At 39.1% G+C, this 11,464-nt stretch overlaps 1 protein-coding gene across 1 annotated transcript in view; it reads right to left on the reverse strand.

Annotated features, from left to right (window-relative positions):
• Nucleotides 1–9,641, reverse strand: part of PPP1R1C (protein phosphatase 1 regulatory inhibitor subunit 1C) — a 49,042-nt gene extending 39,401 nt beyond the window's left edge. Inside the window, 4 exon segments of the mRNA XM_069022312.1 lie at nt 7,057–7,117; nt 9,391–9,537; nt 9,539–9,571; nt 9,573–9,641. Of these exon segments, the coding sequence (XP_068878413.1) occupies nt 7,057–7,117; nt 9,391–9,537; nt 9,539–9,571; nt 9,573–9,641 (310 nt within the window).
• Nucleotides 9,642–11,464: the final 1,823 nt, after the last annotated feature.

Raw genomic sequence — 11,464 nt, forward strand, 5'->3', positions numbered from 1 at the left:
CCTCAAAATAAAAACAGAATCTTTGCCATAGACTAAACTAGACATATTTTGATTCAAGTTCTTTGTTTAAAATGCCATCAGCACCCCAAATTGTATGCTCGTGTAGCTATATTAAATATAGCTTAAGTATTTTGGTGATAAGAAGTAATTATACCTAGGCACTTCATTTTTTAACGAGAAAACTCACCATCTATTCAGAATTTTCAGCAAAACAAGCCATATGAGGTGCATAAGTATTTGGCACAGGGAAAATCTGTTAAGAGCTCCTCTAGCAAAATATTAAGCCTTATGAATGCAATAAAGTTAGAATCTGTCCAGCTAACTTCCTCACCAGGTCAGGCAGCCATGCACACTGCTACTCCCTACCCACGGCACGGCTCTGTCGCGCTGTATACACGGAGGTGATAACAAATGTAAACATTCCAAAAGCTTATCAGGCCTGGCACTGAATGATCAAGCAGCTGGAGAGCTGTAACGTGAAGCCATGTATATTAAAAATTATTTGCAAATAATCTCCTGGGGTGGAAGAAGGCTGTTTCTATGGTGCTTTGGTATTAGGAACAAGGAAAACAGATGAAGAGTACAAGGTTCAGCCTCTGAAAATACCACATTCACTTTTGGATAGTTCCACGGACATTGACCCTTCCAACACAAAACCAATGGGAGGCAGGGAGCAGGAGGAACAAGTACAGTCATGGTACACATTAGGAGTTTAGCTGCACTGGTAAATAAAAAAGTATTTCAATTCATCTCTTGGGTATTCAAGGCTGGAACAAGAGTAATGGATTAATGCAATTTCATCCATACTGGAAGCGAGTAAAACTTTTGGGGTTTTGGCTTCATGTTCTCTCAGCTGCACCACTTCTCTGATGTAGGCACAAATCTGAGTTCTGTTGTGAATATCCAACCTCTATTTCCATCCTCCAGAGCTTTCTCAGGCACTGTTTGCACCCTGGACTGCTCCATCTCATGGAGGGATGGTAGGCTCTGGTGAATGGGAGGGACTCATTCTTGTTTGGACTAAACCTGCTCACTTCAGCCAACTGTGAGAAACAAGTTCATATGGGCTATGTGTCATGTAAAATGTATCTGTACAGTCAATCAATAAACACTGTAAAGGAAGGAAGCATGGATAAAAATAAACATGAAAAAGTCAGTAAAATAAGTGAATTTTCACCAGAACAAGCATAACAGTTTTTTGTTTTGACTGTCTCTGAGTAGCTGACAGACCCTTCACTGTTTTCTGACTAGAAAGATGGTCCAGACTCTATTTGGGCTCTATATAAAATAGTATATGTTTCCTACTGATTCATACTATGTGGTTTACACAATTACAAACATATTCACAGGGAATGTTTCTATTTGTGAATTACTGTGTTCAGGACCTCAGAAACAGTGAAAATATAGCTGGCTGCTTTGGTGATAGCCCTCAGTTTAGTCACAGCACTGCTCACTGCATCCCAACCAACTCAAGCCTTGTTCTCCAGCCTGCTGTCCTTACTGCTCTGCAGGGAGCATAACAACTCTTCTGACAATTGATGACAATGACATATAAAATCCTAATCCTCTCATGAAAATGGAGCATCTTCATGAAATTGAATGTTTTCATGGATGATGCAAAAAACCACTCTTTTTTCAAAAAAAATCATAGTTTCTTTTTGGAGGCTGTGAGTTGCTCTTTCTGGGCTGCATAAAGAGCAGCTCAAGCACAGGTTCTTGACTTTTTGTCTTTTTTTTTTTTAGGTCCTTGAGTTTTCCTTTTAGTTTTCATGGAGTCTGTATTTACACTACATATGTGTGAGGAACTTTTGCTGGGCCTTGTCCAGGGACTTCTGTGAGCCTGAACTGCAGAATAAATTCAGAGTAACCCAAATAAAAGAGCATGTGAGCATAGTGCATATAGGTAAGAAAAAGGGATGTTGTTTGCCACCGAACACTTGCAGTCACACATCAGCCTGCAAGCAGCAGGATATTTTCAAGCACAGGTATTTTCATCTCTGTTCTGGAATCCCTATCACCTGTCAGGTCTTATGCAATGTTTACTTTATATATGTCATTGTTTCACTGTGTCAGACAGTCCTTTCCATCACAGGCTGAAAGAACATGAAGGCCCTCACTGCCCTGGCAAGAAGTGCCTGATCTCTGAACATTCTGGTGCCATTGGTAAGGTACACTGTGCTACACCAGTGCTCTGGTCTGAGGGGACACAAATGTTTTTCATTGCTTATTGAAATACCTCCACAGACTCCTGGAGTGATATAAAAAGAGACAGAATACTTAAATGGCATATACATTTAGCATATAGAAAGATCAACTAGTTTGACAAAAAAAAAAATAGAGCTAATGACAGTTTTTATTAACATACTGCTTTTCTGAATGCTCTGTTACCACATTAGAAGCCTAAGTTTGCAATTGAAAACAGCTGCTCTTTGGCTTACTCACTCTCTTGTTCTTGGACGAAACTAAGCAATATGTCCTACCAGAATCTCAGTCTTTTGAAAAACATATCAGTTTCCATGAACTCTGAGACCAAGAGTTTTCTGCTGAGATTTTTCCCTGAGAAAGTATAGCAGAACTGCTTGACAATGGTTGGCAACACCTGCCTCCTACTAAGTAGATCTTTTTTTGAGCTCAGTTTATTTTGTTTTGGAAGAAAAAGAACTACGTGATCATTAGATCTAAAACCAAACATATTCATTCACCTAGAAGCATGATCCAACTAATATTAGTCACAAACATTAATGCTGGGCAAAGCAACTCACATTAATCCCATCAAGAATGTGGTGCTGGTACAGTTTGCATCAGCAGAAAAGCACATCTGTCTGTGGTAATGAGATTTATGGTGCAGGGAGTGTCTAAAACCAATCTACAATAAAAACCTCAACTACTTTGGGTTGTCATGGAATTGACAAAGGTGTAAGGATAGATTTTCCTCCCACCTGTGTTGTTTGCTGCTGCACTAAATACCAAGACTGCCCATGAGGCATCTCAGCAGAGCTCTGGGGAAGTGACAGTAAGCTGAAAGGCATGAATCCTTTCTGGGTAACCAAAAATCAGCTAGGAAAGAGAAAGCAAAACTGCTAATACCCAAACACAAGCTGCGAGCACCTTCCTTGTCTGGAGACAGGTACAGATTACTTTTCTTCAAGTTATGATTTCCAGCACTCAGTAAGCTCAGAAGTACTGTGTTATACTGAGAAGATATGTTTTATATTATATCACTGAGAAGGTATGTTCTGTATTATATCACTGCTTTTGCAGTGATAATATACCCTTCCTGCTTTGAAATGAGATTTGCAAAGCCCAAAAAGGCAGCTGTATTTCCAAACACTGAGTAACATTTACATTACATGCAAGGAAGTCAAAACAGGCAACAAAGCAGAAAGGGGAGTTGGAAACAGCAAATACATAGAAAATTTAGATACACAGAAGTTTATCCTAATGTTTACCCATATTCTAATGCTTCAAGAAGACTGAACACTTTGACATAAGTTGAAAAGCCTTTGCCAGCGAGACTGTTTGATGTTGTGTTGGCTCTGTGACAAAGCCAGTCTGTACAGGAATGCTGGCATTGTTTTCTGATCAAAGCAAGCCCTAATGGTATTAAACCTGAGTTGTGGTCTGACGTGCTTCCTTCCCTCAGCTATCAGTTCTCTACTTTGTTACCAGCATTTTCTTGAGCTGTTGCATTATGATATTCTGCTTGTTTAAAGCATGTTCAGACTTTTATTTCAGATAATTAGAATTGATATTCCTATATTTTCTGCTATGCTGGGTAAGGAGACAGGAGCTTGTGTGTACACAGAAAAAGTTGTAATAGTGATACTCAGTTTCTATTGACTTCAATGATATTGCAAGGGTAACAGGAAGCAGGAGAGCTTTAACAATTTTTGGACTAAACTCTTGTGTAGTGTAATAGTTAAATATGTCTTTAAAACTAAGCATGTGCTTACGTGCTTACGTTTCTTTTATAAAAGGCAGACATAGAGCAACTGTGGCTATAGCAGGATGAGAGTGGGTTACCTCAGGAACCCATGCACCCACCTCACAGGATGAGATGCTGCCCATTTGTGTAGTTCTGTCACTTTATACTTGTCTTTGCCTTCACAGATAGTAAAAGGGTCTTATAATTTCAAATAAAATAAAACTGAATTGATATTATGAAATCAAACATCAGATGCTCAGAAAATATAGCTCCATTGATGGCAAACAAAGCACAATAGATTCAAGCAACAACTTCATAACTCAAGTCTCAGTTTGCTAGTTCTAGTTTCTCTGCTCAGATGTGACATAATCCATCTAAGAATACTTTACAGAGAACTTACAGATTGAGTTAAGGGTTTACTCAATGCTATGTTGCTTCACAAGCTCTTATTGTCCACTTCAATCACTGTTGCTACTGCAATTCAAATTTCTCTTTTGTTGACTGTGATTGCAATTATATACTATGCCAGCCAGAGTGAGCATGAGGAAATGTGACAGTGATGCTACAAGCTGGATGTGAGCTCCTGTAGTCACATTTATCACCTGCCTTTAAATCATTCAGTGTGGTCTAACACTGTCTCCTTGGAAGCAAGGAAGTCAAGCAGACTCTTCTTACAGTTTTTGAGTAGCTGTCATTGGTTTAAAATGACTTAGCCTTAGTAGATACTCCATCTTCACTTTATAGCACAATTGACCTGACCTAAATAGGTGAAGACATATCCCTGTCAAAGCTGTAACAGGCATCAGGGATGGATGACAAGACTTAGTAAAAAACAACTTTTAGATCTTTTTACAGAACAACTCAAGCTGAATTTATTATGAAGTTCTGAAATGTCCAAGCACATTTTATTGCCTTCTGGTTTCCAGACGGGTCTGCATCCAGAGCACCAGAATACCACAAAAATGCTACTTTTTTTCCCTGCAATCAGAAGCAGCTGTAATAGAAGGCTATAGAAAAGTCTGATTCTTACAGCATGCCTGTCTCTGTGTTTCAAAAAAAGAGAAGCTTAGATAATTTGAGTAAACTTTGCAGGGGCATCCAAACATTTAGAATTGCAAATAGGACATACATTTCAAACTCTTGCAAGCATATCCTTCACTAGCCCCTTGCTCCTAATAAAGGAAGCAGAATACTCCAGTGGGTAAAATTCAAGGCACAGGACTCTTGTTTACCCCAGCTCTAATAAAAAACAGGTGGCCTTGACAGTATCACTGGAATTCTCTGCTGCTCAGTTTCCCCATTCATCTAGGGAATCACACTTCTAAAGCAATTTTTTGGAGTGTCAAGTTAGCACCCTAACTATTCTTTTTTTTTCTTTTTTTGTTTCTTTTTTTATTAACTGCATCCATTTGCAGTGACGACTTTGCTGGTTTTGGAGACAAATTGTATTCAGCATCCCACTGAATTCTATTCAAAATCCAGTAATGGATCAGCATTTTAGGGTTTAATCAGCAAGGTGTCAAGAGACCCTAGGATTAGCTGACTCTGAAAGTTGAAGGCATACAACAATCTCAGAAGCTGTGCAGCACCTTGCCAGATGAAGACCACAAAGGCTTTTTTTTGTATTTGCACTTCCATTGTAAACCCATTGTCTGCCTTTCCAACCTGGTTTTATGGTCCTTGTATTCAGCAGGTTTACACAGCTACCTGCACACACCCTGTTCAAAACACTTGCTCATATTAAGCAAGAGACACCCTATGGAAATCTGCATGAACCTCAGGCATGAACTTCATGGTGAAGAGCAGGAAAATGAAGCTGCTTTTAAAGTTTTTATTTTCGTCCATCTTTAGGTCAAATTTAAGAACAGGACATGGTTATAATTTAGCTAAATAATAAATTCATTAATATTAGTTCCCAGTATCTAGAAAGAACAAATAATATCTTAATAAATGAATCTAAATAAGTGAAGACAAATACTAACTCATGGGCTTATATGGAAGTTGGCTGAAACTTGCAACAATCCTGACTCATAATAAAAATGATTTATTTAAAGACCTATTATGAACATTGCAGGAAAGGTGATAACAGACATGCACCACTTTGTTTACAGTAAAATTTCCTGTAAATTAAAGAGTTCTTATTCTTTGTTTGGTTTTGATTTGGTATTGTACCAAGTATCTGTTTATAAAAGGAAATATGACAGTACAAAGTGTACAAAGTGAATTGCAAAAGAGATTAACAGTCAAGGTGAATTTGCTTTAAATTAAGTCCTAGCAACACAGACAGTGTCAATCCCATGAAGGTAAAGAAAGTCCAAGGCAGATCTTCCATGCACTGTTTTTGAGAGCTGAACAACGTGAAATTCAGGACAGAAAGCTACTCTCCAAAAAGATTTTAAAAAAAAGATTCAGGTGACTAAGAGATATGGCAGGAAAAAAATGTTGCAGAGCACAACAAAGGACAAGTCTGATGTAGAGTAGGCACTGTGTTCCAACAGACTAAGTGAGGATCTTCCCCTTTTTGTGGAGTTTTTTGTTTATAATGCTCCCTAAACAGCTTATTAAAGAATCTTTCTAAAGTCATATTTATATGACAAAGTATGTTGCAACCTCAAATCATCCCATGCCACAGAAAATCTTCTGTGGGGACTCTTAGATGAAGACAAAGTATTCCAAGTTGAGAAGGAATAATGAAAACTCACATTTTATGTTTTATTGGAAAACTAGAAGAGAATCTGTTTTGTAGAAGCAACTCCTTGGGTTGAATTAGCGCTGGAGCCAGCCTGGTATCTCTAGAGATCAGACGTCATGGGTCTCCAAAGTCTCCACCCAGGGAAAGAGCATGTTTGTGGATGGAAGCACTGGATCTAGGTCGTATTAATTCTCCTTGTACATATAACCAGGATTTACATAGAGGATAAAATTTTGAAATTAGTGACATCATCTGAGGGCCAGGAATTACCTGTGTTCATGGGGTTTACTCCAAACAGTCCTAAGATCCATTATTTGATACTTAGTGCTACAAAATTAATGCTGTATTTTTAAAATCACGTAGTTAATCAAACCAGTTTATAGCCAGTCCTGTGTATACAAGTTCAGTGGTTTAGAAGGTGTGTTGGTATGGCACTTACCCGGGGGTATGTGTTCATTCATGATGACGAGTGATGCTGGCGTAGGCCTTCTTTTCCTGATCTGTAACAGATAAAAACCGAGGAGAGTCATTAGGGCCCATCAATTGCCACACACACAAAGCAAAGCAAAAAATCTGTCTGGTGTCCTCCCGAGTATAGGCCAGACAAAGTTAAAAAGGAAACTATTTAAAGAACAGCAGCACTTCACTGTCTTTCTGACAGCAATCAGGGTCATGCTGCTGCTTGTTCTGGGAGAACAAAGGCACAGGGAGAGCTGTCCAAAATACCTTTAGGATTTGTAATCATCTTGCCTTAAGTTTTTGGGTATGCGTTGCTGAAAAATATCAGTCATATCTTAAAATACTGACATTTAGCTTTGCATCAGGAAGATGATTATAGTAGTTTGTGAGCTTGTATGTGCAAATACCTAGTACTGCCATAGCTCTCACAAGTAATAATTAATATTTTGCAAGTGCATTTCAGAGCTGATATTGCAGGCATGCCTTCCAGCTAACTTATAATTCTAAACTGTGGTCAGATGTGTTACTACTGTTCTTTAACTAAAAATACTCCAGTATTTAAGACTTTAAAAAGAGTATTTCCAATACAGCAGATTTTACATACAAATATATAGTCCTGAATTGGATACAGTTCTTCAGAGTTTATCTGGGTAACTACTTTTGTTCCATTAACCGTGGCTGAACTGTATGGTATTGGACTACCCTCCTATAAAGCACACATTTGCACTGAAAGCTTTGTGTTACTTCACTAAAGCCTCAATATTCTATTGAATTTAAGAGAGGGACCAGGAGCATCTAAGCTAGAAACCATTCTGACACAAAATCTCAATGTCAGTGTATTTGTTCTTTTGTATTTGCTGAGCCAACATCTGTATTTAGCTGGGTTCAAGTTTTGCTTTCAGAGGTATAAATGGAAAATTACGTCATCAGGGTTAATGGGTTTATTTCAGATTAGTGTAACTGTAGCTGACTGTAGAATTTACTATTTTAATTTCATCACACACCCACAGTGAAACTGTATAGCACTTGGAATCAAACTCACAACACACACAAAAAAAAAGGACTGCCCATAAATACCGGGCAGAAAATAGGCTACAGCAAAAGCCATGTGAATTCCAGGAAATCCTAATCCTATGGTCCTCACAGATTTCAGAAAAATACCAGAACACATTCTGCTTGAATTCATTGCAGAACTGTTCTGTAAGGTACAGACACCCTGCAACTCAGAAGTGCCTATGGACAAAATGAGGACCCACAGCAATTCTTTTCTGCACCCTTCTAGTATTTCGCATCTAATGGTCACTCACAACTCATCTTTTTCTGCAAAGGTGACTGCCTTTTAGGAGACATGACATCAGAATATTCAGGAAACCAGATACCTGTCCTAAAGGTGCAAATAACTTCATAGCTAATGGTATGGAACTGTCAAGGTTATAATATTCCCCTGGTATCATCTAAAATGAGACAAACCCAAATAGCAGCAAATTTTGAGAAGGACTTGCACTGAGAGAAATATACTGGGTCACCTAATTAAGATTTATCCAGTTTTCTCACAAGACTCCCTGTGACCATTTTTTATGCATATCTACATGTATCTGTACACAGTAATAGATATATTTTCCTCTTTAGACATCTGTACTGATACGTATGTATCGGTACAGTGTGTATATATATATATAATTACGTGTATCTTTTGGGAGTGAGTTAAAACTTAAAATTGCACACACATTATTCCAACAAGGATCTAAGTAAGGTAGATTTCCATATGTATGTATTTTTCAGACATGTAAAATGCTGTAAAAATTACATAAAGGCTGTACAAAACCATGAGGAATACCAGAAGTAACTAAAGTGATGACTATTGTGCAAAACATCAGTTGTATTTTCTCACATTAAAATGAATGGTAAATAAGACATCTCCTTCCCAATTTCCATTAGGTACCTGTTATCAAATTTGTGTTTTGCTTTAGGTACATATAATATACTTGTCTTGATTTGTTGAGAATGCATTCCTTGAGTGTATTTGTGTGAAGTGTAAGCATTAGGGTACAAGTGCAGTTACAGCAAAGGCACAACAAATATACATTAATAAACCTACCGAAGGCGAAGAAGCCTTGTTCTGGATAGAGGACATATCCATCTCCCTCTTTAGGTATATCCAGCATTGCTATCAGCTCCAGAGTATATAATCTACAGTTTCACTAATAGAGGCTAGAACAGCCTTTAGGCCACAAGTATCCCTTGTTCTTACCCACATCTTGCCCCATTCCTACCCCATTCCCTCAAAACAGTGAAGGAAACTCGTCTTTCTTACCTGCTCAGCTGCCTCGGGATCTATTTGGCTCTGAAACAGGGGCACAGCAAACTGTATTTTTTTGGGGCTGTTGGGCTCCATCGTGGTGCTGAGGTGACTCAGATGGGAGAAGAGCCTGGAGCCTGAGACTGGGTCTGTGCCTCTGTCCCGGCGCCGTCCCTACAGCCAGGCTGAGAGCTCCACAGTAACAGCTGTAACTCCCGACTTAGCACGGGAATCTGCGTGAGCCGAGCAACTCCCTTATTCCACATCCACAGAGATGCCACTGGCTTGGCTATTTTCTTTTTTTTTTTCCCTCTCCCCTCTCTTCAGCAGCCCTTCAGATCCTCTCAGCAGAAAGCTGAAAGGAACAATAAGCTAATTGTGTACCAGCTCACTTCTACATATGCCAAGCATTCACTCAGAAGCTAATTGAAAATGCAATACTAGCATTGCATGGCCTGGAGCCTTGGGATTTGAAAAAGAGGATCTCTCCACCGTATATTACTAACTGGCTGCTCAGAAGTGCAATGCAAGCTCCCTCTGAGTATTGCTGATGGGCTCTTAATTATTGATGAACACAAATCAGGAAGTTTTCAGATTTTGGGGGTGGAGGTAGCAGGAGGGGTGGATGCAATAATTCGATCGCTGTTACAGTGTGCCAGAAGCACTCTCCTGTTTTCACATATCAATTGCCTTTGCTCTTTCAAATATTTTTTAAAACTTACAGTTTTAGACTCTTCTAAATCTCACAGGAAGATTTTTGGTGATGATGCTACAGAGCTGCCCACAATTTCATAAAGCTCCTCTGGTGGGTTTGCACCTTAGGCCTGGTTTGCAGATTCAGGCTGTGGTGGGCTCCATTTCACATGACTCCAGGTACTGAGAACACCCACATTTGAGCCAGCTCTCTGGGCTCCCTCATGCTAAGCACACCATTCTATCTGAGTTAAGTGGGATATAGTGTTTACTCAAGATTACATTTTCTCTCCATTAACTCTAGAAAAAGGAAGGATGATTCAGACTAGTTAAATCACTTTTGGATGACTAAAATTCAGAGGTAAAATCCTACTTAAGGCTACAAAATCTGTGCCTCATTCCAAGACCAGGAAAATAATTTGGTCAATCATATCAATAGTACTCTTTTGTGAATATAATTGATTTTCACTTGTCATTTCATGTTAATTCAAAAGAAGTGTGTGAAACAATACCCAGCAACCACTGACTTAACCTACCTCTTTGCAAAACTCAGAGGAATTTGAAAACATTCTTTGTTCAGGCCACTGAGAGCACTAAGGATTTTCACAGTTCACCACAAGCTTATTGAGTCACTGAGTACTTTCCCACCTGTGCCAGAGGAGGAGGCAGGGAAGGAGAGAGGATTGTGGATGAGAACAATGCACTGGCCATACACACAGAACAAAGTCAGAGATTAAAAACTTGTTTGGCTTTGATTTTTAGAAATTAAAACTGTGACACATTATCAGAACATCAGGCTGTTTCTGAACAGAGGCAAGCACACAAGCTGGCTGGTTTATGAAGGACCTGATAAAGCTCAGGAGGTGAAGATACACTAAAAGTTAAGGATCCAGTTGACTCAATGATCAAAAATAACTCTCGGTGAGGCCAAAATTCCCCTCCTCATTCAAATCAAAACTGCTGTGATCTACAGTGGTGTCCAGATGACAGCTAGTAGCTGGCAACTTTCCTGTTCGATTTCTTGTGATAGTTTAGGGGGCATTAACTTAGACTTTCGAATAATAGAAATGTCTGCTTGGTGGGGGCCTTCTGGAGATACTTGGTCCCACCAGCTGCTCGAAACACAGCCTGAGGTCAGGTTATTCTGGGCCCTCTCAGTCTGAGTCCTGAATATTTTCAGTGCTTAAGTGAAATGTTTAGTTTCATTTAGCCCAACAAATGAAAGAGATGCACAGAACGTTGATATTCAGTGTTTCAGATGACCATTTTTAAGCCTTCACTATTCCTATAAAGACAAAACATAATTTGCTTTACAGACTTCCACAATTAGAGCCAGAGTGCAATTGCAGCAGTTTTGCTGGCACAACTAAGACACTGAAGTGAGAGAGGCACACAC

Source organism: Aphelocoma coerulescens, chromosome 7, assembly GCF_041296385.1.
Source record: "Aphelocoma coerulescens isolate FSJ_1873_10779 chromosome 7, UR_Acoe_1.0, whole genome shotgun sequence".
NCBI classification, from domain to species: domain Eukaryota; kingdom Metazoa; phylum Chordata; class Aves; order Passeriformes; family Corvidae; genus Aphelocoma; species Aphelocoma coerulescens.